The sequence below is a fragment of the Ammodytes marinus genome, assembly GCF_949987685.1.
Source record: "Ammodytes marinus genome assembly, chromosome: 2".
Taxonomy (NCBI): Eukaryota; Metazoa; Chordata; class Actinopteri; order Uranoscopiformes; family Ammodytidae; genus Ammodytes; species Ammodytes marinus.
Window position 1 is genome coordinate 12,109,853 of NC_137231.1, and position 27,007 is coordinate 12,136,859.

At 39.7% G+C, this 27,007-nt stretch overlaps 4 protein-coding genes across 5 annotated transcripts; 3 read left to right on the plus strand and 1 right to left on the minus strand.

Annotated features, from left to right (window-relative positions):
* Positions 1-2,202: 2,202 nt before the first annotated feature.
* lsm1 (LSM1, U6 small nuclear RNA associated) lies at positions 2,203-4,693 on the minus strand. The gene is made up of 4 exons (XM_080041237.1): positions 4,553-4,693; positions 4,322-4,390; positions 4,066-4,181; positions 2,203-2,843 (listed from the first exon to the last, which is right to left on the minus strand). The coding sequence occupies exons 1-4, from the start codon at positions 4,596-4,598 to the stop codon at positions 2,673-2,675; spliced, it is 402 nt and encodes a 133-aa protein (XP_079897363.1). The 5' UTR covers positions 4,599-4,693; the 3' UTR covers positions 2,203-2,672.
* A 525-nt stretch (positions 4,694-5,218) lies between these two features.
* Positions 5,219-13,730, plus strand: bag4 (BCL2 associated athanogene 4). Of its 2 annotated transcripts, XM_080037885.1 has the most exons (5): positions 5,219-5,505; positions 6,097-6,216; positions 6,410-6,640; positions 6,857-7,126; positions 11,792-13,730. In XM_080037885.1, the coding sequence occupies exons 1-5, from the start codon at positions 5,413-5,415 to the stop codon at positions 12,236-12,238; spliced, it is 1,161 nt and encodes a 386-aa protein (XP_079894011.1). In that variant the 5' UTR covers positions 5,219-5,412; the 3' UTR covers positions 12,239-13,730. The 2 variants fall into 2 exon arrangements, with proteins under 2 accessions (XP_079894011.1, XP_079894012.1); XM_080037886.1 differs by lacking the exon at positions 6,097-6,216.
* Positions 13,731-16,205: 2,475 nt separating this feature from the next.
* Positions 16,206-17,346, plus strand: LOC307260749 (dual specificity protein phosphatase 26-like; the record flags this gene model as incomplete). Its single annotated transcript, XM_080041053.1, has 3 exons — positions 16,206-16,384; positions 16,860-17,071; positions 17,153-17,346. The coding sequence occupies 3 exons, from the start codon at positions 16,206-16,208 to the stop codon at positions 17,344-17,346; spliced, it is 585 nt and encodes a 194-aa protein (XP_079897179.1).
* Positions 17,347-19,558: 2,212 nt separating this feature from the next.
* On the plus strand, positions 19,559-26,804 carry LOC307268084 (serine protease inhibitor A3N-like; the record flags this gene model as incomplete). The annotated part of the gene is made up of 10 exons (XM_080050602.1): positions 19,559-20,180; positions 20,259-20,329; positions 20,433-20,629; positions 20,768-20,915; positions 21,001-21,126; positions 25,141-25,780; positions 25,882-25,952; positions 26,067-26,263; positions 26,381-26,528; positions 26,610-26,804. The coding sequence occupies 10 exons, from the start codon at positions 19,559-19,561 to the stop codon at positions 26,802-26,804; spliced, it is 2,415 nt and encodes an 804-aa protein (XP_079906728.1).
* Positions 26,805-27,007: the final 203 nt, after the last annotated feature.

Consider the following 27,007-nt stretch of genomic DNA (forward strand, 5'->3'; position numbering starts at 1 on the left):
ACAGACGGTAGTAGCCTACACCAGAAGTTCAACTAATTTGTCGGAAAAATAAAAGCATAGGACCAGTAGGCTACAATTTTTCTTTCTGGCAGTGACTCGTGGTGCACTACATGTAACATAAAGTGCCTAGACACACGCGTAGACACGTGTCCTCTCACTAAAGTTGTTCCATTTAACCATGGTCCTCCTGTGACACAGGTGTTTCCACTTGTTACCTGATTAGTCCTCCTCTCAGGATGTGCGTGGGTTGGGATTGGGTGACGTAAGCAATCTCCCAGCATAGATTGGTCCAATCACAACCTGCGCAGAGATCTGACCCAAGCTTCAACCAGCCAGTATATTTGAAAGAATATGTGAGGGTCTCTCATTATAAGATATAAATGCCTATTTGCTGAAACTTTTTGGTGCAATACCATTCAATGCTAGTTTCTCGTTCTCCTCATGGTCTACACTGTTGTTTCAGTTGCGACGACATAACGACGAGAGTAGAATTGGAATTTTACTGTCACTGCCGAGTAGGAGGGAAAGGGTAAAGTCGCCCTCTGGTGGCAGGATGTCTCCATGCACCGTAAAACCAGAGCTGCCCTTGTGTGAATTACTTAATTGCTTGATATTGCATTGCGTTATGCGGCTATGCACCTTGTGATTTGACGTGTTTACTGGCTTTTTTCATATTGACAAGCCCAGGTGAGGGCCTTTCCATTCTGCTGCTAATTCTGTTGAATCAACGAGTGTAAGCTAAATGGGTCTGGTAGCAAGTTTATATCTTCAACTAGGCTACATCTATTTAGCTGGGCCATATTCAGTTCAGAAAGTTGGCCTCTTCCATGTGACCTTTGAGATATTTGCAAACAAACCCTGAACTCTCAAGGAGTGTCAATACTCAACAACCTGTAAGACAGTTTTAGATTTGAGTGGTCTTCCATCGTACTCAGGTGATAGTTCAAGTCTTTACTACATTATAATTGTTATGTATTGATTAAAAAAGTGGACATTGCAGCTGTGGTACATAAGGGAATGAACCTTTAGCAGTTTACTAAATACTGTTGACTTGAGACTAATCATATTTCCTATTTTAATGTGGCATAGATAGAAAATAAACAGACCCTTTATCTAACATTATAACACCTGGCGTATAGGTTCATTTAGGCCCCCCATGCTCCCCTCTTTAAAAGGGATAGTTCAGTTTTTAATGGGTTGTATGAGGTACGTATGCATAGTTAGTCGGCTACCTAATGGAAATGGCGCTCAGCACAATAATTTTGAATTGTTAGGGGGAGAGGTCGTTTTAGCATATTCCAGCATTGCACTGTTGCAGAGGGGGCCAGCCGAAAAACGTTTTTGGCATGTATATAAATGTTTCCCTAAAAAAATAATAATAAGGCTGTCTGCCAGTGCAGTACAGCGTATCAATCCGCAAATCAGCAGTAGAAAAATCCTAAATTTAGCGTACAATTGAACGGATATTAACTTTTGAGGTAAGCATTTATGTAGGTTTTTCGTCTGGCCTCCTCTGAAACTGTACAATGCTGACTTCTGCTACAGAGATGTCTCCCCCATACAATTTTAAATCACTGCACTGACCGCTATCTCCACAAGGTTACAGACTGACGCTGTACAAGTACCTCATATAACACAACTTCATAAATACTGAACTATCCCTTTAATGGCATCTAATGAGTTTTATTTTGAAATTTGCCCAGAAATCACACTTCTGTTGCTGTAGTTCATAACTTGACAGATTTCTGGAAACTTAATGGTTAAAAAACACGAATAAAATAAAACTCATCCTACATTGAAACACTGATAAAGTCTATTTCACATGGTACCGTGTTAGCTCGTTTAAAAGTTCAGACCATGCAGTCTGCCTGAACACCGCAGTGCACTTTAATATTAACTCACTGGGTCTGTCCAAACAACTAATACGATTGTTTTTGACTGATGAAGGCAGATAGGAAAAGGATCGATCTCTCCGGACACACTTCTACCTTCATAAACAGGACATAAGGCAAATTAGTCCTCATGTCCTTCCCTCATGAATGAGAGTCTCATCTTTGATGTCACATTGCAGTGTGCAAGTGCATGCTGGAATTGTGGCTCCATCATACAGGACCAGCAAGGCACAGGCTGCTATGGGCCCAATAGTTACCCCGTGATTTCAACCTTTAATGCCATAATGATACATTAAATACAGAATTGAAAAAACATAAAAGAGACATGTCAGAGATCAGATAGTGTGATGAAACAGATTGTTCCAAGCAAGCCTTCCATAATGAAAAACTAAACTCTTTAATGGAGCATAGCAAGTTGTTTTTGTCAAATGCAGGCCCACATATCTCCAAATAAAAAGACAAAATAGAAAGTGCTGCTGTCACATAAATGCTAAATAACTAACCGAGTGATCTTAGACAAACACATGATTCATTCTGACATTTTGCGGTCAAGTTCTGAAAAACTGAGAGCACATTTCCCCCCCCCCATCCCTACAGATATTTTGAATTAAATTCACACAGTACACTACAGTATACAGGCCTAGCATGATGCAGCCTCGTACTCATAATAAGAAAATAATAAAACTTAAACGCTCATGCTCTCTCAAACTCAAATCCAACTTAAAAATCCTCGGTCTGATACAAACTGAGTAAAAAGAGGCTCTTGGAATCAAGGCAGTGTTAGTATTCGTCCAAGTTATCTGCTTTGGGGATGGAAAGACCTCGGTCCTTCAGGACCTGAACTTTTACTTTCTCTGTCTCCTGTTTAGCTTGCTGCTGCAACCGCTGCTCCTCCAGGATCTCTTCAATGGAGACCTGCTGCAGTAGAGTGTCACAGGGCTTGTCCACATCCTACAGAGACAGGGACAACTTATCATCTGCGAGAAACAAATACTATCTATAGATTATGTACACATTATGCAAGAAAACAAACTAACACACTTGGATGTGTGCGGTTCACCCAATGAGCTACCATCAGCTTTTTTTACTTTCCTGTAACTATATTCCTGTTGATCAGCTGTAAACTCTGTCATTATTATCGTCATAATTAATAATAAAATTTAAATGACAACTCAGTGCTATTAAAGGGCTCTTGCAAACCTCTCCTACCACAAAAGATGTTAACATCCTCTGGCATTACATTAACACATGCACTTAAGGCCATTTATTCCATGTTGATTACATGAACCATCGACGTCGAGTCGAGATTTGTGCAAGATTTGAAGAAAATCCCTCAAAGCGGTCATGAGCTATTGGCTCACAATGTGCAAAGTCACATTGACCTTTAAAATCTAAAGAGTTCCTCTAGTCCAAGTGTGAGTTTGTGCCAAATTTGATGAAAATCCCTCAACGCGTTCTTGAGAAGTTGCGTTCATGAGGCTTGAGGTCTCAGTGACCTTTGAACAATGACCCCCAAAATCAGCTCATCAATAAGTCAGAATCAACATTTGTGCAAACTTTGAAGAAGATCCCTCAAAGCAGCCTTGAGTTTTTGCGCTCACAAGAACGGCCTGGACGGACGGACAGACAGACAGATGTACGTTTGTAAGGACAGACAACCCGAAAACCTAATGCCTCCGGCCCTGAGGCATACAAAAAAAAACTGTCAAAATATGATGGATGTCTTAATTAGGCTACTCAAAATCTCCTTTAAAAATTCTGATTGAAAACCTGTTTAAGTGGCTGAGCTGGTATTTGATACGTTTCTGTAAGTTTCTAACGTGCGTGTTTATTTTACAGTACATCAACATGGCAAGATGGATTATCATTACATTTTCTAAGTGTATACCTTGTGTGAGCATCATCAGCAATTCCAGTCATAAACTCCAGCACAAACTAAAACACATCCAATCTGGAATGGCTTAGTCTGCAACCTTGTTTACAAAACGGTGATGACTTTATAAATAGCTTAATTTGCCATACATGCACGCTGAGAATGGCAGTTTATCTTTTTAATGAGGCCAACTTTTTTACAAGTAGGCTTAGGGCTAATTAATGACCATCTACTGCTGTTTTAATCATTTAATTAACTTGTATCATGCCAAAACACAAACAGACACAAACTCCCACTTACGATCTCTCCGAGCAGGACTACATTCTCTCCTCGCACAATGAATATTCCTCTCGGGATGTCACCAAATTTTTTCCCCACGTGGATGCGCTCAACTGTCTGATGGAAAACTAAATTGGCTGGGGGAGAAACACGTTAGAGCAGTTAAATGCATTGTAACACATCAGCAGGTGGGACTCATATGAACTGAGCATTTAAAGAATGTGTTTAGCATCCCAAACCAGTAAAAACAAATGGTGTATTATTAAATGCGTTGTACCAAACTGGTCAATGCTCCTCAGGTAACCGATCAGTGTTCTTCCATCTCGGAGCAGCACCAGGTGCTTCTCTGCAGGATACAACCAACACGAGCACGTTTATATACAATATGAAACGGTCACAAGTGATCCAGTTGGTGGCAGACACGATGCCTCATCTTGAAACGTTTTACTTATCCAAATCGTGTCTATTGAAGGTGGGTAAGCGGACCCTATCCTACTCTCCAACTTACTGTCGATGTCGTCTATGAGGCTTGCCGTCCCTGGTACGTAGTTCATCTTGGGCTGCTGTTTATTTGCTTCGTGTATCTTGAGGTAACGTCAAGCCATGGATGTTTCAAAATATGTTTCTTTTCAGAAGAGCACAGGAAGCGTCTTTATACACACCCGGGATACACTTCCTGTAGACGTTTAACCCTTTGGACGCTGCGAGATAATCACATTTCTGTTCAATACTTTTTTCTTTTATATATTAATAATTTCAAAAAAAATATACAACATACTACGGATAGTTTTCGAATATCAAAATTATTGTTTACATTAAAAACAATGTGATATTTTTCTGATCTACCTCCCCGATAGCGTCCTCTGACTGACGCACAACAAAGCTCGTATGCAAGCGACACTGAAGGATTCGGCACAACTCAAAATTTTTGCGTGTGCAGCCATAGCATTATACACATACAATCATAATAGTCTTCTTAAACACGACCAAGTAGTCGACATTTGAGTTGATGTCGATAGGGCCTCGCATCGTTATGCAGTATGAGCAAAATTACTACATATATGTCCTCCTGTCTGCCATCAAATTCTGATGTTCATGGTGCCAAGAAACAGCGACAGAGTGAGACCTCTTCCTTTTGACTCGCGCAGCTCATTAAAGAGACAGAGCAGGATTTCCCGAGCTCCGTGTGTCATTCAATCGTTTCCTGAATCCAATCGGGCGATTTCCACTTTTGAGGAAAAACGGCAACATTGTGGTTAACGGCCTCGGTCAAAAGTGAGACAGTTGACTTAAGGTGGATGTGTCAAAGGTTTGTTTATTTTAGCATCGGTGGTTGAGATGACGGCTGCCGGGGACCACGCTTAGCTGATGCCTCATCATCAAATGCAGTCAAATCTGAAATCTGACTGGCCCTCGACTTGCAACTCGGAGAGTAATAACGGGAACTGGAGTAACACTATGGTAAGTGAGGGGGAAATGCTCGGACAACTCCCCGCGGGGACACGGCTGCCATAAACGACCTACGTTCGTTTTTAATAGGAAAAAGCCTTGTTCCTGCTCTGGCTAGCTTGCGTAATGTTGGGGCTTTGTCCATGCTAGCTGGACGGCTAACGGAGCTAGCTGGCATTATATAACAGCATAGTTACTGCCGCGGCTTCACTGCTAGTTCATCTTATGCCTGAGTTTGTCACGTTTATCTTTATGTGACAACACTGACAAAAGTAATACCACAGCATGTTTCGGCAACAGAAAACATATTTAGGACATCGTTAGCATTGGCTGTTTCCGGTTCGCTATCCAGCGTTTACCTGCTTTGGGCAAAGGTGGCTCAGTGAGCGATCAATTAGTGAGTCAGTGCCACAGACTGTGTACTCTGCTATTGTATTTTCTGGTATAGGCGCTGTCGGTGATGGTTGAAATGATGTGGTTTGGAGTTTGCGAGCTTGTGCCAAGGACAGCTCGGATTTTAAATAGTAGCCTACCACTTCTTATACTTAGGGACAGAGATTTCCTCTTAAAATAACTCTCCTGTGTGATATGCTGTGTTCATAGGACGCCTCTCAGTATCCAGGCTACCCTTCACACTACTGGTATCCCCAGTCTCATTCCACGGGACACTATGCAAACACCTATCCCTCGGGTCCAGATGTCCAGCCACAGTACAATCAACAGGTACGGTTCATTACGCAACATAATCTGGCCCTCTAAATCCAAATGATGTGGAGTGGGAGGAAAGCTATAGTCGTTATCCTAAGACTCTTAAGTGCTTTCACCTTTCCCTCACATTTTCTATCAGTCAGCTACAGTGTGTCGGGATAGTTAAATCACTGTAATCACAACCCCAGGTCTCCTGCTTTCCATGTAGGTGATGCCAGCAGGTTATCCAAATGGCCATGGTGTCTACAGCCCGGCGCAGGGTCAATATTCAACAAGTGGTTTCCACCCATCCAACCCTTTCTATTGCGCTGACCCTCAGAGACCAGCTCCAGGTCCTTATCCTAACCAGGGCTGTCCGGCCGAGCAGAGCAGTGGGCCGTCTGGGCAGCCCCACTCTCAACACCAACACCATCATTACCCTGGGCCACACTGTCAAGGGGTGAGTTTATTTTAACAACTGTAGTCAAATGTTCGCAAGAGTTGTTCCCATATGAAATGTCATAATTGATTTTCTCTGACTGTGGAAATGCGCTATATGAGTGGAGTCTGTTTACCTTTAGTGACCACAATAATTTGCATGGTCTTTTTTTCTGAACCAAATTGACCTTGTATTATATGGAAATGCTGCATGTGTCTGTCCTGCCTCTCCCCGCAGGGTCCTGGATATCCCCCTGGAGCGTACCCACACTACAGTGAAGGCGGTCATGCAATGCCTACAAATCCCCCATACCCCACCGGGCAGCCTCACCACCCAAGCTCCCAGGCAGATGGGTGGGCACACTCTGGTCAGTACGCCCCCTCACAGCAGCAATGGCAGCCGGGCCAGCAGCCGCCACAAAACCACTACGGAAATCCTGTCCGTCCAGCACACCCTCCGGCATGGCCAGGAACAGGAACTGGCGCCCCACCACCATACCAACCCAAGGTATGAAGCTGCACCTTTTTTCCAATATGCTTTTAATTTTCCAAAAGAGTCTTTGTTTTTTGTTAAAGGAGCAATGTGTTAAGGGATTTTTTTTTAACAGATTTGGTAGAAATTGAATATAATGTTCATAAGTATGTTAAAGGTTCAGTAAGCGGAATGGTCAGTTTAGCTAACTTCCTGTCAGTGACTGCAGTTCGCAGTCCCCTCCCTCGTCACCACATTAATGCACTGCGGTCTTCAAACAGAGACTTATCTAGCATCATCTCAGATCCGTAAGTGTGATAAAACATGATAAAAACCATCAAAACAGACATCGGGAAGGGTTTTTACCTGCTCTGCCATTGTAGGCGCATACACATTCACCCATAGACATAGGCATTCACCCATCTGTCGCTCTGCACGTGCACCGGCAGTGAGACGGGTGCCGGTTAGTAGCGTTCTCTCTTCTGATTGGTTATCAGTAGTGGGATCCCCATGCAATCCATGCAATCAAGGAATATTTACGTCAATTTTCACAACCATTTAACATAATTGCAATATCAGAAACCTGGATCAACCCTGAAAAGGGGGTGGACTTTGATCTAGATGGCTATGAACTGAACTACAGAAGCAGAGAGAACAGGACTGGAGGAGGTGTGGCTCTGTATGTGGATATAAACCTTAATCGCAAGGTGGTTGATGAAATGACAACTGCAATCGGAAATGTATTAGAATGTCTAACTGTTGAAATCTGCATGGAAAATAAGAAGAATGTGATTGTTAGTTGTATCTATAGAGCACCGGGTTCTGATATTGACATATTCAAGGAATGGATGGAAAAAATGTACACATTGTTAAAGCAAAAGGTCATATTTATCTGTGGGGATTTTAATATAGATCTTCTTAATCCCAATAATCACAAACCAACTGATGACTTTATCAATACAATGTACAGACTGTGTCTCTATCCAAAAATCACCAGACCAAGCAGGATCACATCTCACTGTGCCACATTGATAGACAACATATTTACAAACGTTATAGACAATAATACAATAAGTGGATTAATGATCAATGACATCAGTGACCATCTGCCAGTATTTCTTGTGTACAATAACAACTACAAGAGGGAAAAACGGGAGAGTACATTCAAGTACAGAAGAGTACGGACAGAAGAGGCAATAAACACTTAAAAAAATTAATTATTAAATCAAAATTGGGAACCATTATATAAAGAAGAAAATATTGATAAAGGTTATGAAATATTCTTGGGGATATTTAAATTGTTGTATGATAAATATTGCCCAATAAAAGAAATTAAAATTAAATTAAAATATTCAGATAGTCCATGGATAACTAAGGGATTACAAAATGCCTGCAAAAAGAAAAATACACTATATAAAGAATTTATATAGCTTAGAACCAAAGATGCTGAACATGAATATAAGAAATATAAAAATAAACTAACTAACATTATGAGAATTAGAAAGAAAGAATATTATAGAAAATTAATAGATAATAATAAAAACAATATTAAAGGTCTATGGAAGATACTGAATAATGTTATTGGAAATGGTTCTAGACAAGTTAATTATCCGCATGAGTTTATTGAAAATGATATGACTATTGATAATATGGATGATGCAGTAAATGGCTTCAACCAATATTTTGTAAATGTTGGACCAATACTGGCTGAAAAAATACCTGTTCCTGTGAGATCTGATGACAGGATTAATGATTTCATAGACATTAATCCAAAATCAATGTTTCTAACAGCAGTGGAAGAGAGTGAAATTATAGAGATTGTCAATAAATGCAAAAATAAAACTTCTACTGACTATAGTGACATTGATATGAGAATAGTCAAAGAGGTAATTCACGGAATTTCGAAGCCATTAACGCACATCTGTAATTTATCATTTAAAACTGGTAAATTCCCAAGAAAAATGAAAATTGCAGAAGTCATACCGCTGTACAAAACTGGAGACAAACACCACTTCACAAACTACAGGCCTATTTCACTGCTTCCTCAATTCTCAAAAATCTTAGAAAAAGTATTTGCTGCTAGACTTAATAAATTCATCAATAAACACAATTTACTAACTGACAGCCAATACGGATTCAGACCCAACCGATCCACTTCATTAGCAGTCATTGAGCTAATTGAAAAGATTACAAATTCCCTGGACCAAAAGAAATATGCAGCTGGTGTTTTTATTGATCTCAAAAAAGCATTTGATACCATAAATCATGATATATTAATTAATAAATTAGAACGGTATGGTATCAGGGGGGTTGTATTAAACTGGCTGAGGAGCTATCTACAGAACAGGCAACAGTTTGTGAAGATGGGTGAATACGTGTCGGCTTGTTTGGACATTGCTTGTGGGGTCCCCCAGGGGTCAGTGTTAGGGCCAATTCTTTTTATTCTCTACATAAATGACATATGTAAAACATCAAATATTTTACAATTTGTGTTATTTGCAGATGACACAAATATTTTTTGTACGGGAGAGGACTTGCAGCAGCTTCTGGAGTCAATTACATCTGAAATGAGCAAATTAAAAAGGTGGTTTGACAATAATAAATTATCATTGAATTTAAGCAAAACAAAAATCATGTTGTTTGGAAATTGTAATTTAAATAGTGATGTAAATGTCAAGATAGATGGTGTTAATATTGAAAGAGTGTATGTAAATAAATTCCTGGGTGTGACAATAGACCACAAGCTATGCTGGAAACCTCACATAAAACATGTTAAATCTAAACTGTCACGAAGCATCTCAGTCCTGGGTAAAGCAAAGCATATATTGGATCACAAATCATTGCATATTCTTTACTGCTCAATGATCATACCTTATTTAAATTACTGTGTGGAGGTCTGGGGGACCACTTACAAAAGCTCACTGCAACCACTAGTCACACTTCAAAAACGAGCCATAAGAATAATCAATAAAGCTGGATATTATGATCACACCAACCTCCTCTTTTTACATTCCCGTATCATAAAGTTCAATGACCTGGTTGAATATCAAGTTGCACAAATCATGTTCAAAGCTAGAAATAAACTGCTACCAGGTAACATACAAAAACTTTTCTTTGACCGAGAGGGGGGTTACAATTTGAGGCAACAGTTAAACTTTAAGACACTGGCGGTACGCACGACTTTAAAATGTCATTGCATCTCAATTGGGGGTGTGAAACTGTGGTATGGGATGAGCACGGAGCTAAAGCAATGTCCAAACATGATCCAGTTTAAAAAAAGGTTCAAAGCAATGATTTTCATAAGGTACAGGGATGAGGGTGTGAAGTAAGAAGGTAATTATAATTATATGGATATATATACTGATTGCATAGATATGTATGTAGATATGGATATATTGATTGTTTATCAATACAAATATAGATATATGCATTGTATAAATATATAAAACATTTATAGTATATTAAGTTGTATGTAAATGGAAAATATAGTATCGCCAATAGTACAGAGAATATATGGATAAGAGAAGCGAATATAATTTTTATTTTATTTTATTTTATTTTTTGTTTTTTTTATTTAATAAATATTTTGATTTTTAATTTTTTTAAGGAAAGGGGTAGGATTAAATAAGTGTATACTTCTTCCTGCTCCTTTTCAGGCATATCTCAACAACACAGATAATTTGTTTGTTTTTTTTGTTTTTTTTTGTGAAAACATAATTTTTGTTTATTGTATTTCCATGCTTTTCATTTTGTTTTGTATGTGGATATGTCTGAAATAAACTAAAATCAAATCAAATCCCCGAAAAGTTTATTTGCCGATTACATGCAGAGTAGGTGACTGAGAGATCGGTTTTATGAAACGAGCACACTATGTTAGTGATCACTGTATGAATAAAGAGTGATTCAACACTTACATTAACATAAATAAATCGCTTACTTCACCTTTTAAATTAGTGTAAAATTGCTTGAAATGATATGTTTTTCTAAAATTACTTAGAAATTAGCCTTTTATATCTACATAGGAGCGGGAGCCCACCATGTTGCTCCGCCATGTTTTTGCAATAGCACAGAAAGGACAAACATTTTTATAGTGGGTGTCCGCCGGAAATGCACCTGTTGGGAGACGAAGGCAAAGAATAAGTACTTTTGAACAAATAACTAAATACATCTGTACCTTATCCCTTGATATTGTAGAAAGACTTGAGATGATGGTGGATGATGCCGTCTTTAGCAAGTAGCTTCTTGTACTTGTAGGCCACCGTAGCTTCTGTAAGATTCTCAGATCGGGAGAGGTGGATCTTTGCAATCTAGAACTTTAACCACTGCACGACACCAAAATACCCATTATAACACACTGTACCTTTTTTAATTAAGTTTGGAAAATGTAAATAAAGGCTCAAGTAAACACAATAATAGTGTTACAATCCCAGGAGATGATTCAATTAAGATATACTCACACATCTTTTAATCAAATGAATTATCTAGAATCATCAGGAAACATGTTTGTTCTCGGTGCACAACATCTATTCTTGGTGGCAATGTTCAAATAAAAGTGTTAATATAATTTTTTTTGAGTGTTTGGGAAATGTATCTAGAGTATTGATTGCATTTACTTTGAGTAGGTCAATACAACTTATAAAAGGGGTGCTTATAGGATGTGTAGATAACGGTTTATACATCTTTTGTTTTGTTCTACTCTAGGACCATCAGCACCAGCGTGCTCCACAAGTGGGACCTAAACCCAGGCCAACCCCATCCCCGAATCCCGGCAATGGAAAGCCTGCCGAAATAAGTTCACCACCCCAAATATACAACAAAACTGGGAGGGGTGAGCCTAAGCCTGCGCAGGTTGAGCCCCCGCCCTCGGCCCAAGCTCCAATCGGACCTCAGCCACTGAGCCATAACCCCAGCCTAGCCAAGGTCCAGCAGGTCATGGCCAGGATGCCGCTGCTTCAGGAAGATGTCGATGAGTTTGTTGGCAGAAAGTCAGACAAGAGTTACCGGTGTCTGGAGGAACTGCTGACCAAAGAGCTGTTGGTGCTGGACTCCGTGGAGACTCAGGGACAGGAGGTCGTCCGGCAAGCCCGAAAGGAGGCCGTACAGAGGATCCAGGGCATTCTGGACCAGCTGGAGAAGAAGGCCTTCTGAACTGGATTCATTCATTGGGTTTGTGGGTCACTAAATGTTGCCGTTTTCTTCTTCCAAATCTTCCATGGAAACAATGAGGGTCTAGTCTTGTTCCTGGAACTGTGTTATCTTTAGGTCGTTTTTTTTCTTTCTTTCACCATCATAATATGTAAAGCCTGAAGTAAGTGGCATGGACCAAAGAACAAGATGGAGCATTTGCTGTTCCATGGAATCAACCTTTACAGCCTGACTATGCTGGAAAAGGTGATATAATGGCATAAAAAGTGCTGACTGATAGTTGTACATATCAAAAGTGACTTTTAGCCTCAGTAAGTTTTTTTTTTTAGCCCAGCGTAACGCGGGGCAGAGCTACTGGAATTCTATTAGGCGTCACATTTCAACTGTGTGTGGCTTCTCATCTGCGATCCAGATCCAGATTGACGCCATGCTGTCCCCCTCAGGATTATGTATCGGTCTTGATCTGATCCTACATCAGCACTAACACATGAACCCTGTGAGCTGTCTACTACTGCATTTCACAGTCCCGTTATGCATGATCATGATATCGTCCTCACCCCCGATTAGAGGCCATACACTTTAGTTGTAACTTACTTCTCCATGCGTCCAATAGGTGCACCGCTTTCCATTCCTATTGTGCTCCCAACCCCGCATGCACTGTGAAGTCACGCGAGCACCCCCAAACGGTCATCATGACATCGCCGGTCTCAGGATTGGGCCTAGAACGTAGCAGTTTAGTGAAAAACCCCTAAAGATCGCTGTCCCCGTTATTCCATCTTTTGACTGAAATTTCTTCCCAAGTGCGGCTCTAGAATCAGACCTACATATGAATGCCATGTATTTATCTCTAGGAACTACTGTTATTAAAGATGCATAAGAAAAATGTAAGAATTACTTGAAAACATGTGTTAATCTATGTTCTTTCTATCCCCCTTTTGAAAACTTGGAATATATCTATAAAAACACATATGACTAAGCAAGCGAATTGTGTTCTCTGAATCGAGGGTTCAATCAGTTGCTGTGAAGGAAAATGAATAGGATGATCTTCAACATCTTCAGTAATGTTTTGAGTTCAAGAAACATGTTGAAGTCACACTTGGATCCGTTGTTTAGTTTGGACCTTGCTTCTGTTTTCTCTGGCACGAATACCATTGTTATATCACATCCGGATCCCTGCTGTCTATTTCCTTGTGTTAAGACAGGCTTTTTTTTCACCCAATCATTGATGTGTTGATTTCAGGAGAAAAGGGTGCCATATTTCAGGGGAGCATTTTATATGATAATAAAAAATAAGATAACAAGCTTTGCATGATAAAAAGCAAACATCTGTCATGTGTTCATTCTCCACTGTTATGTTTCTGTTGGGATGAGAAAACTGTTTCCGATGTAATGCATGTTTCCAACACAAGATGGAAATCTCTGCCTGATAAATAATGGCATTATCTCAAATGGACAAAATAGCAGAGAAATAATTAAATGTCATTATATTTTTTAATCTGTGATCAAATGATTTTTCATTTCTTTCACTGTTTTATATTGTGCTCAATTGCTAACACAAGTACCACCATTGTATTGTGATTACAGCTCACAAATGTGTTATTTTTTTCTGAACATTGATGAACTTGTATGATAAAATAATACAATACATTTTTTAATTATTATTCTCAACACAATTAAAATAAAATCAGTCCTTTAAGTGAGCAGCTCAACAAGGTTTTTATAGACATGCTCACTTTCTACACATTTCTTTTTTAGTAAAAGTTACGATGAAGGAATATTCTGAACATTATTACGTTTGTATGTTAACATCCTGTCCCCCACAGGATGTTAACATAGCTAATACCTTAGAATGGTATGACGCTGATAAAAAATCCAGTGTTAATATTCAGCCTAGGCTTTGAATACGGGCATGTTGCAAGCTACGTGGGCCTCTTTTGTTTACATACCCTAACGTACCAGTTTCCAGAGCCATTTTTTTTTCAGCACACTCAAAAGTACAGAGTGGTAGCACATCGTGAGGAGATATTCACTGATTTGGACAGCAAGCTCCCACCAGAATCGCAGACTCCACCTTAAGTTCAACTACTGCACAGGCCCGCCCACTCTCCTTACATCTGCTAGCCAGTATTCAGATCTTTAAATAGAAAGCTATTTTAATGCAAAAATATAACACAGGGCATACTGGATTTTACTAGGGTCATGTGCAGGCCCGGATTAACCCCTTTGGGTGCCCCAGGGTGACTTCACATGAAATGCCCCTGTCCTTCAACTTTACACAACATTTTAAAATGTACTATGGCATTAAGGCCACAGATTTACAGGAAAGTGTAGCTAAAGACAAGTACAGACTCACCACACATAGACTACTACAGAAACATTTAGATCCAACCAAAAATCTTGACACTGACAGGAGTCTCATACTAGCCTTGAACTGATGCTCAAATCAGAATGCAACACCCATCACCATGCAACACGTCATGATGAATATAAATATTTCCATAATAAATGACCTTAGGGCATACAAAGAAAATAATTAGCATGCAGGTTTAACTCTCCTGCATAGATTTATTTAAAAGTGAAGACAACCTAGAGTCACATTACTTTGTAGTGAAGTGATATCTTTATACCATACCATCATAGCCTAATTGACGTTGATCTAAATGGTCTCTGGGAATTGTAGTAGGCTATGTTAAATGTTAGACATCAGCATAATAAAGTTCATCATGTTCATCTCTAAAAAAAGGGATCTTTTATTAGGCCTTGTATAGCCTACACTTCATCAACGTTACATTCTTATTACTGAAATTACTCTGTATTGAAATTTAACCTACTTTAACTTTCTTTAGGCCTATCATATTTGTTATGCAAAGGGAGAAATACTAAACCTCCTTTATTTGGATCGAAAAGTATTGTTTTATCACTTAAAAGTAGACTTATCTCGTGAAATAACAAGAAAGATGTGTGGGGAATGGGGATATATCTCGTTTCTTGTTTAGAAAATGTCCCTCGCTTTTGAATTGTTACTCCTGGTTTCATATTCTGCTTCTAATCGATTGTAGTAGGCTATGTGTAGCTCTTCTACGAATATGTTTCTAATAGGCCTTCAAAATAATACTAGAAAACTAACTGCATCCGCAATAAAGACGCTACTTCCGACGGCACATGCAAGTCGAGCCAACTCGGAGCTGTCGGGTTTCAGTCAGGCTTTTTGCTCACTCCCCTGTCTGCACTCGGCTACTGTCGAGCCGCAACTGGGCTCTAATGAGCCTAGTGTCTCTCTCTTTGCACCTGTCCATACCTTGTGGCGTCACATCGGCTTATAAACTCACCACAGCTACACATTAGCAGATAGAAATAATGGCCGATAAGCCTTACCTTTTATAACTTATTCCTCCATTTCTTGCTGGCAAAAAAAAACTTCCGACTGAAGGAACATTTTGATCCGAGGCTTTTGTTTACATAAATTTGGCGCGGTTTGGCGCCGCTGCCGCCGTGTCATTGTGGACTGGTCCATGATGGGGGAGGGGGGCACTTTGCTTACACCCAAGTCAAAATAATAATAATTTTTCTCATTAATAATCTTTACAATGGTTCATTTTGTACATGTTTGTGTATCTTCCAGTATATGGCCGATATACAATTAGAAAAAAATGTTTAGGGTCTAATCATTGTCCTGATCATTTGGTGCCCCCCTAATGGCTATATTTGGCTGGTGCCCCAGGGCACTCGCCCGATTCTTTATATGGATAATCAGGCCTTGGTCATGTGGTGTGGCAGCATTTAGGGCACCCTTCGGTGAGGAAACTTTGAGTTCATTCAGTCCAGTTCATTGCAACTTCATAGGAAATACTTACATCTTTACAGATTTCTTCTGGAAGACTAATATTTTTTGTGGGTACAACCTGCAACTTTTTTTTTCACGAGTTAAGAAAACTTTGAGGTAAGCCTGAACCCCGTACAGAAAAAAGTGATGTCCTATACATCCAAACTTCCCGCGTCCTGGAATGATAAACCCCCTCCTCGGAAGGTGGAAATTGACCTGAGTTCACCTGGTTTGGCTGTGTTTGAGTTGGAACGACTCTTGTTTACTGGCAAAGCCATTATCAGTCATGCAGATGAAGTGTGGCCAAGGCTTTACATTGGTGACCAGTAAGTATCTCACTTTTTACATTTTAAAACCTGCCGACTGGCTGCTAAAACTGGAGCATGGCCTTGTAACTATTTGCTGTGTTTGTGACTGATCGTAGTGTTGTGACAGATAGAGTGGACTAAGCCCTTTCTACAAACAATACCAAAGTCTATACTTGGATTTAGTCCATATATGTGTAATGGTAACTGATCATAAATCAGAAAGAAATACTAAATTAATATGGTAACTTGAGCTCTTACAAGCTGCATTCCACATGAGGAACTTGCGTAAACTACAGCTGTGCTGTGTCTGAGTTTCCACTGAGGAAAGGCTTGAAAGCATGTCTCAGGTTCCAACTTGCATGTCTGAAATAGTCTTCTAAATATCAATCCATCACTGTGGAATACGTTTCATGCAAATGGTTCATCAAGAAACGCTGTATACATAATTGTCACTCAGATACTGTTGGTTAATACAGCTTTTTGTGTTTTTAAGACACAGTGCAGAAAACAAGGCGGATATATCCATGCATCGAGTCACTCACATCCTGAATGCAGCTCACAGTAAACGCAGAGGACAGCCAGATATTTATGAGGGCATGAGGATCACCTACATGGGCATAGAGGCTCATGATTCCTGTGGCTTTGACATGAGTGTGAACTTCCAGGCAGCTTCTGACTTTATCCACAGGGCTCTTAGTGGAGGAGGTGAGAGAAGGGTTAGAAAGTGATAACTTTGCCGTCTGTTTAGAAATGAATGTTGCAATGTGATGTTTCTCTGATTCTCAGGCAAGGTGCTGGTGCATTGTCATGTAGGAGTGAGCCGTTCTGCCACGCTGGTCCTGGCGTATCTGATGCTGAAGCAGAACCTGACCCTCGTAGAGGCTATTTGTCATGTGAAAGACAACCGGGGTGTTATCCCCAATCGAGGCTTCCTCCGACAGCTTATTAAACTGGATGGCCAGCTCTTTGGCACACACTGAACCCCTCCTTTTGACCTGATAGCAGGGGGTCCAGAACATTTGAACAGATATGATAAATATAGCTCTTAGAAAGCATACTTCATAAAGTTTAACAGATGAGATAGCATAAGGCCTATATGGTAAAATACATCATCTTTTATTTATTTTTTCGAATGAAATTGTTTTTGAAAAGCATGTGATCCTTTCTTGGATCATAATTGCCATGAACTTTAAAGTAAAAATATTTGCGTAAATGTGTACATGAATGGCCCGCAGTCAATTTACACGTCAGTGGGAGAGAGCAGGGCACCGTGCAGCACAGGGCACGTTGAAACACAAGCAAACACAAATGTTTAGTCAATGAAAGTACTTAACACGTTGTTTTCTTGTAGTTTTTGTATAAATGTCACAGAATCCAAAAATATATAATTTTAATCAGTATTTAAGTGGCTAAAATATATAATTGTTTGTACACTGACTACTTTACATTATATCAAAGTGTCATTTCTTCAGTGGTGTCCCATAAAATACATAATGAACTATTTGAAGACATGTGAGGGGTGTTTATATATATACATACTGTATATTTACTCTATTTAGATACACTTAGATGTGCTTGTTGGCTGTGTTAGTGTGTCAGTGCAGGTGAAGGGGAGCACCTGGTAAGGTAGAGGTTACCCCTCCCAGTAGCCTACATCCTATGATAGTGATCAAATACACGTGTTTACAATTGTTTATTACCGGTAATATTATTATTTTTTCTTTTGGACCTAGGACTACTATTGGCTACATTAGAGACGATTGTTGTCACTTTAAAAAAAAAGATATTGTTAGGTATTTTTCACATTCTATAAGACAGTTGTAGAGACAGCCACAAAGGTACGCACTCTACCCACTACACCCCCCGCTTTTATACATCTTAGATTAATAAATTGACTTCTGAATGTTTTTTTAAAATAAACTTTTTTATGATTGAACTGGAACCTCGTCTTTGTAAGTCTTTACACAAATCTGTATTTGTTTGTTTTCTATTCATTAACTAAAGTCAATAACACAACAATCCCATGAGATGTAAGAGAGATTGTCCACAGCTCTGGGACAGAGCTACTGCACCATAGGATGGTGAAGAGGGTCTGACCAATAACATATAGGCCAATGAACAGAATATAGGTTACACAAGTTTATGAAATTATCCAGAAAGAGGGCTCACAATCAGGGATAAACCGGATCCACCGCATGATCTATCCGATGCATTGTTTCACGACTATGAATGATGAATGCATTACAAGCTTACGGTACAGTCTGTGTTATAGTCAAAACGCATCATATCACACACATAGTGTATATGAACAAACTATTTAAAAGAATATGTCGAATATATGATTTTATGAAAAAATTAAACAAAAGTTGTGTGTGCTACTTTCCAATTATCCTATTTATTTGACAGAGATGGAGGACTGAGCCCTTTCTATACATTTATAATATAAATATTACAAAAAGTTTAGACGTGTATTTAGTCCATATATGTAACCACTAGCATGTTTTTGTGCATGAAGCAAAAGATTGCAGCTCGGCTTTTGCATTTATCCTGTGCAGTTCCATGGATAGAAAGTAATTATTACAGAACAAATGCGGTGGCTGAGCAAACAAGAGGTTACGCTAGAAGATAAATAAATTCAAAGTTCAGTTGTTCAATTGATCTTATAAGAGGGACATCTCCCTGAGTCCAGCCTGTGCGTCACTGTCTGTGGTTGATGAGACTTCCAAAGAGGATGAAGGTAGGTGATTGAACATATTTTGAGGACTCGGATGAACTGTTTTAGCACTTGAGTATTGAAGTTTATTAAGTGCCAACAGTTTGATTTCTTGAGTTTGAGATATAACTTTGCTCACTGTAATTGAAAAAAAAATAGTTGAGATAGAAATTTGGAAAAACTAATTCTACTCTTCGTGTCCAACTTTTGAAATAAAGAATGCATTTTTAGACTTTGAATGTAAAGCCCTTGAAAATGTTGGTTATTTCTGTATATCATTAAATATTCTCAACTAAAAATTGAACAATATAATTTTAATGAAAACATTTAATATAATTTATTTAGAGCTCAACTCTCAAAAATTCCGCTAATCTGCTTCATGTGGACATAGTGAGTGCAGTTTGAATCACTTGCAGTAGCAAACATTGTGTAACCCCAATAAACAATGCTGCTCTTTTGAACTTTTGTCTCAGTTCACAATGATGCATGCAGCCCTGGGTGTCTGGATCCTAGCAGCAGTGTTCTGCGTGGGCAGAGGCGATCACCATTTTGGTCATCATCAGGGAGACCAAGACACTGCAGTCGACAGCGTCTCACTGGTGTCGTCAGCGGGAAAGAAGTTTGCCTATCAACTGTACAGGAAGTTAGCAGCTCACGCTAGCTCACAAGGCAAGAATATCTTCTTCTCCCCAGCTAGCATATCTTCTGCCTTGGCTGCTTTGTCTGTAGGGGCACGGGGGGAGACCCACCAGCAGCTCTTCAGTGGTCTGGGTTTCAACAACACTCAACTGACCCAGACTGATGTGGATCAGGCCTATCGGACGCTCCTCGGAAGGGAAAACAAGCCATCTAATGGAGACATCAATGAAGGGACCGCTGTATTCTTGGACAACCGCTTCAAGCCGTTACCTGAGTTCCTGGACACCTTGAAGCAGTCATACTTCACAGAAGGGTTCAATGTTGACTTCACCCAAACCACAGACAGCGCTAATACCATCAATAAGTATGTGGAGGGGAAGACCAATGGGAAGATAGACAAGCTGGTCGACAGTCTGGAAGCAGACACAGTCATGTATCTGCTCAGCTACATCTACTTCAGAGGTAAGAGGTTAGTAGTAAGGTAGCACATTCATGTATCATCCAAAAATTGTGTTTTAATTTCACATCAATGTCCAACAGGAAAGTGGACGACTCCATTCAATCGTCATCTCACTATGACGGAGGAGTTCAGGGTGGATGAGAACACCAAGGTTTAAAGTTAACATCATTTATTTGAGTAACAGTAATTAGGCATCCTTCATAAGGTGTGTTTTTCCAATAAAGTGACTTGACGTTTAAATTGTTGTTTTCCAGGTTCAAGTCGAGATGATGAATATGGAGGACTGTCCTTTCGACACCTATTACGACGAGGTAGTTAACACATCAGTCGTCCGCCTTCCCTTCAACAGCTCCTACTCCATGCTGCTGTTGTTGCCAGACGATATGGAAACACTGGAGAGTGTCATCTGTCCCGGCCATGTCAAACAATGGATGAATGTGATGAAGCCCAGGTAGTGAGAAAATCCTCCTCAAATTATTAGTTTTAAATTTGGAAGGTTTGATACCGCATAAACTGCTCAGCTTTGTCCTGTCAGATCAATACTTTTTCCTAATCTAACCCCCACTCTTTTTTTCTTTTTCTTTTTTAGATTATATGACCTATATGTTCCAAAGTTCTCCATCAAGGCTTCCTACTCGCTGAATGCAGTGTTGACAGAAATGGGAATGACAGACATGTTTGGTCCTCATGCAGATTTTAGTGGCATTACAGAGGGGCAAAAAGTGGTAGTCTCAGAGGTAAGGACAGAGGGCATATAGCATGTTATTCTACATGTTTCCTCCCATATATATTTCACCCGTCTTTTCACTCTGCCTCCATTAGGTTGCTCACAAAGCTACACTTGATGTCAGTGAGGAAGGAGCTGAGGCTGCAGCTGCTACAGGCGTGAGCATGCAAACTTTGTCTGGCCGTCTCGTCCCTGTCTTGTACTTCAATCGTCCATTTATGGTAGTCATCACTGAACACGACACAGAAAATGTCCTCTTCATGGGCAAGATTATCAACCCAAACATCTGATGGAGTAAACACTTTGAGTCTCCTGGAGCAAAACTGTTTCATCACGTACTCAATAAAACACTTTTTCTGTGTCATCTCGCTTTATGATTGAGTGTGTAGCAAATAGTTTTAACGTAATGAGTGTTTTTACATTTAAAGTAAAATTCATCAATCTGGTGCACTTTGAAAGACTTATTTAAAAAATAACCAAAATATACTGGCGCAAGATAGGTCTCCCTGATCTCAGTAGATTTAAAAACAAAAAATCTTAACAGGCTCATGATAGTCCCATGATCTCCGTACGCCCCACCTACGAAGATCAGGGGCCTATCATGAGCCAGCCATTTTTTTTAAATAACATTGTGGGCCTATATTGAGCCAGTAACATTTTTTAAATTTTTCATAGGCCCCTGATCTTCATAGGCCCTGGGGCTTCAGCCCAGGTAAGCCCATGCATTAAGGCGGCCTTGCCAGTGGGAATAGAAATCGCCTACAATGCAGCCACTCCCAGCTACCTAGGGACATACACTTAAGCATATAGGTTTGCCCACTTTTCATTGCCACATAAAGTTGACACCATAAGTGCCATAAATAGAACCTGTGGCACAAACCTACCAAGGGGAAGAGACTCCAAACAAAACCCATACCAAGAGACCCAAAAGTTATTTTGATACTTCCAAATTTGTGTTACAAAAGAGAACAGAGATGAAAAATTCACTCACACATACACAACTAACACAACCACTGACACACACGTGTATTGTTATCTGACTAAATACCTAATGTTGGCATCCAAATTATGTTATAATGAAATTCAATTAAGTAGAACAGACTTAGAGCAATACAAGTCCTTTCTTTAACGTAATGGACGAGCCCCCATTGTGTCGTGACCTAACTCAAGTTTCAGGTAGAAGAGGGAGAACAGAAAAACTGCCTGTCAAAAATGAAACAATTTATTTATTTAAAGTCCTCCAAGGAAATTTAAGTTTCTGTTAATTCTTGCAACTGCTTTGGACAAAAGCGCTAGTGTTTTTACTACGCCAGCTTTAGGTCCTGGGTGAGCTTATCCGTCACAAAGGCATTAAGAAAAATTATATAAAAATAGCGTTCTTGCACTGATGGTCTCGTTTGCTGTTACATGTCATTACATCAGAGGAAAAATTTGACCATTTTAGAAAAATTTAAAAATTCCTCGTAGCCTCTTTAAATAAAGTAATTAACAAAGCAACACCATGAGATGTGAAAAATCTGTATCTTCCGTTGTGTGATGTGCTTGGCTGAGTGAAAAATGCTGCATTAGGATGTTGCATGCTGAAAGGAATGTCATAACAAAAAAATTATAATAATTCATCAGCCCATGTGAGCTTGCTCATAAAGGACCTGCGCTCTGCCAGCCCAATAATAGGGCAGGAGAAAAGGAGGCCAGAGAGATTACACACACAGGAAAGGCCATTACAGTAGAATACCAGCAGACTGGCTGATAAAACTGAAGCATGGCCTTGTAACTCTTACACCGCAGAAAACAACATGCTTGTTTATAGGGCCTAGGCTGTGTAGCAACACTGGGCGATTTTTCAGCGCACACAGCCTCTGAGTTGATATTCACTGATTTTGACAACAAGCTATCTCCAGAATCGCTGACTCCACATTTAATTCCTCTTGATAAATAAACATATGCGTAAATCATTTATATAAACAAGTTTGTCCCTTATTACAACAGAGATTGTTCACAGCTCTGGGAAAGAGGGTCTGACCAAGAACATAGGCCAATGCACAGACTGTATAGGTTACACAAGTTGATGAAATTACCCAGAAAGAGGGCTCGCAATCAAGGATAAACAGGATCCACAACATGATCTGCTGATGATCTGCTGATCATTCATTGTTTCATGACGATGAATGATGAATGCATGAACTTGAAGTACAGTGAATGCACATGTGACTGACTGTGATTGTGTGACTTAAAGATGGAGTCAGAGATTTTGGAGAACACACATTGAAATTTTTTTGTCAAAATCAGTAAATATCTCTTCAGAATCCACTGCCTGTCAGTTAGTGTGGACTTGTGCGATTTAACAGCCCAGGCTCTGTAAACTGGTATGTAAACAAAAGGGGCCACCATAGATAGCAACATACCCGTGTACAGAGCCTAGGCTGTGTATCCAGACTGGATCTTTTTTAAACACACAAAGTATAAAAGAAGAAGCGGTTCGAAGGAGATATTTATGGATTTTGACAAAAAGTTATTTTGACAACGAGCATTCTCCAGAATTACCGACTCCACCTTTAAGATCCAACATACAGTCTTTTATATATTCTACATGTATCATATCACACACATATATGAACAAAAAATGGTAACAGAATATATGTTGAATATATGATTATACAGTTACATTATTAGAACAGTTTTGTGTGCTACTTTCTAAATATCCTATTGACGTGACGGAGAGCGAGAGAGAGAGTGAGAAAGAGAGAGAGAGACTGAGCCCTTTCTAAAAATATTACCAACGTCTAGTCTTGGATTGAGTCCATTTATGTCAAAGAGGGGCGGATCATAAATCAGATACAAATTAATTTTGTAACTTAAGATCTCACAAAGTGCCTTCCACATGGGGAACTTGTAAACTACTGCTATGCTGGGTGAGAGTTTCCACTGAGTGAAGGCATGAAAGCATGTATCAGGTTGCAACTAGCACGACTGAAATAGTTGTATTAATATCAAAGCATCACTGTGGAATACGTTGCATGAATCCAACTTGTGGTCGGATACTGTTGGTTAATACAGCTTGTTGTGTTTTTAATACACAGTGCAGAGAACCAGGCGGATCTATTCATGTATCAAGTCACTCACATCCGGAATGCAGCTCACAGTTAACTCAGAGGATAGCTGGGTATCTATTAGGGAAAGACAACAGGGGTGTTATATATAATCAAGGCTTCCTCTGTCAGCTTATTAAACTGGATGGCTAGTTCTTTGGCACAGACTGAACCCTAGGATGGCATTACTAATCGGCTTTCAGGGGTCCAGAACATTTAGGACAGATATGATAAAGATAGCTCAAGCATATCCATATTATTAAACAGAGGATATTTCAACATACAACATGTTTATTTAAAATGTATCCAGCTACCGATATATTTTCTTATATAAGTATGTTATCCTTTCCTGGATCATGTTTTAATCGCCATGAATAAAATATTTACAGTAGCCTATATTGTTAATATGTGCATGTTAGAGATATTGAAAAATTAAAGAGATCTTGTGAAGCTTTGGTGAATGTCTCGGTCTCAGAGTGATGCCATGGATAGAAAGTAATTATTACACAGAACAAATGCAGTGCCTGAGCAAACAAGAGGTTGCGCTATAGAGGATAAACAAGCCAAAGTTCAGTTTCTTTGATCAATCTGTAAAGAGGGACATTTCCCTTAGTCCAGCCTGTGCTCTGCTGTCTGTGGTTGACTTTACATACTGTAAGCTCCAACCAAGAAGAAGGTAGGTGGTTAAAAAGGTTTTGAGAACTCATATCAATTGTTTAGCAGTCATTATTTCATGTACAAATGCCAACATTTCAAAATATGTTTGATATATTGAGTTTGAAATATGACTGTGCACACCGGAATTCTGAAATCTGTTGAGATAGAAATGTCAAAGTTTCCTAAGAAGTTACAATATTTACTGTTTGTATCCTACTTTTGAAATATAAATGAAGGTATTTTGCTATTTAAATGTAAAGCTCTTGAAAATGTTGACTATTTATATATGACATTAATCAAAAATATTCTTAACCCAAAATATAACAATATAATTGTAATAAAAACCTTCAAATATGATTTATCTAGGGATCAACTCTTTAAAATCAGCTAATCTGCATCATGAGGACTTTGTGGTGATTGAATCACTTGCAGTAGCAAACATTGTGCAACCCCAATAAACAATGCTGCTCTTTTGAACTTTTGTCTCAGTTCACAATGATGCATGCAGCCCTGGGTGTCTGGATCCTAGCAGCAGTGTTCTGCGTGGGCAGAGGCGATCACCATTTTGGTCATCATCAGGGAGACCAAGACACTGCAGTCGACAGCAGCACAAACAGTGTCTCACTGGTGACATCAGCTAACAAAGAGTTTGCCTTCCGTCTGTACAGGAAGTTAGCAGCTCACGCTAGCTCACAAGGCAAGAATGTATTTTTCTCCCCTTCTAGTGTGTCTGTTGCCTTGGCTGCTTTGTCTGTAGGAGCACGGGGGGAGACCCACCAGCAGCTCTTCAGTGGTCTGGGTTTCAACAACACCCAACTGACCCAGACTGATGTGGATCAGGTCTTTCAGACGCTCCTTGGAGGGGAAAACAAGCCATCTAATGGAGACATCAATGAAGGAACAGCTGTATTTGTGGACAACCGCTTCAAGCCGTTACCTGAGTTCCTGGACACCTTGAAGCAGTCATACTTTACAGAAGGGTTCAATGTTGACTTCACCAAAACCACAGAAAGCGCTAATACCATCAATAAGTATGTGGAGGGGAAGACCAATGGGAAGATAGACAAGCTGGTCGACAGTCTGGAAGCAGACACAGTCATGTTTCTCTTGAGCTACATCTACTACAAAGGTGAACGGTTTTCTAGTTTAGTGCCTCATTCTGAGATCACACCTTCAAGTTTTGTGTATCAACCATAGGTTGTGTTTTAATTTCTCATCATCGTCAAACAGGAAAGTGGGCGACTCCATTTGATCCTCAGCTCACCAGGCCGGACCAGTTCACAGTGGATGAGAACACAAAGGTTCATTGTTAATGCCATTCATTTGACTAACAATAATTACGCATGATCGCCCATCCTTCATAAGGTGTGTTTTTTCCAATAAAGTGACTTTCTGTTTAAACTGTCATTTTCCAGGTTCAAGTCCAGATGATGCATATGGAGGAGACACGTTTGGATACCTATTATGACCAGGCGATTAACACATCAGTCCTCCACCTTCCCTTCAACAGCTCCTACTCCATGCTGCTGTTGTTGCCAGACAATATGGAAACACTGGAGAGTGTCATTTGTCCCGGCCATGTCACGAAATGGTTGAAATGGATGAAGTCCAGGTTGGGAGAAAAACCTCATTTATTCTAGGTTTTAAAGTTTGACACTGTCTAAACTTATCAACTTTGCTCCGTCAGATACATCTTTAATCTATCCCCACCCCTCCCCTATTTCTTCAGGACATACAACCTATATCTTCCAAAGTTCTCCATCAAGGCTTCTTACTCGCTGAAGGATGTGTTGACTGAAATGGGAATGACGGACATGTTTGGTGATCGTGCAGATTTTAGTGGCATTGCAGAGGGGCAAAAAATTGCCGTCTCAGAGGTAAGGACGGAGAGCATACAGCATGAAATTACAAACTTTTCCTTCCACATTTTCCATCTCTTCCTCTCACTCTGCCTACAGGTTGTGCACGAAGCTACCCTGGATGTGGATGAGGTTGGGGCAGAGGCTTCCGCAGTTACAGGCATCAAGATGACACTATTGTCCTTCCGCCACATTCCTGTTTTGAAGTTCAATCGTCCATTTATGGTCGTCATCACTGAACGCAACGCAGAAAACATCCTTTTCATGGGCAAGATTATCAACCCAAACATCTGATGGAATAAACTTGTTGTGTTTACTGAAGGAAAGATGTTGCGTCACATTTTTAATAACACATTAGTCCTGTGGTCTCTTGCTTTATGATTAAGTGTGTAGATTGTTCAGTTTTCTTTCTGAAATCATAGGCTAATATATAATTTGATAGCAAGATGAGCAACATTATATTCTAAGTATTCAAACTGCTTATTCAATTCCTAAAT

Bases quoted from the DNA above. Each gene is read 5' to 3' on its own strand.
- lsm1 (XM_080041237.1), bottom strand. From the start codon at position 4,598: ATGAACTACGTACCAGGGACGGCAAGCCTCATAGACGACATCGACA. The intron at 4,391-4,552 runs GTAAGTTGGAGA...TGTATCCTGCAG, and splicing joins CCTCATAGACGACATCGACA to AGAAGCACCTGGTGCTGCTC. The intron at 2,844-4,065 runs GTAAGTGGGAGT...CTGTCTCTGTAG, and splicing joins TAGTCCTGCTCGGAGAGATC to GATGTGGACAAGCCCTGTGA.
- bag4 (XM_080037885.1), top strand. From the start codon at position 5,413: ATGCCTCATCATCAAATGCAGTCAAATCTGAAATCTGACTGGCCCTCG. The intron at 5,506-6,096 runs GTAAGTGAGGGG...CTGTGTTCATAG, and splicing joins GGAACTGGAGTAACACTATG to GACGCCTCTCAGTATCCAGG. The intron at 7,127-11,791 runs GTATGAAGCTGC...GTTCTACTCTAG, and splicing joins CACCACCATACCAACCCAAG to GACCATCAGCACCAGCGTGC.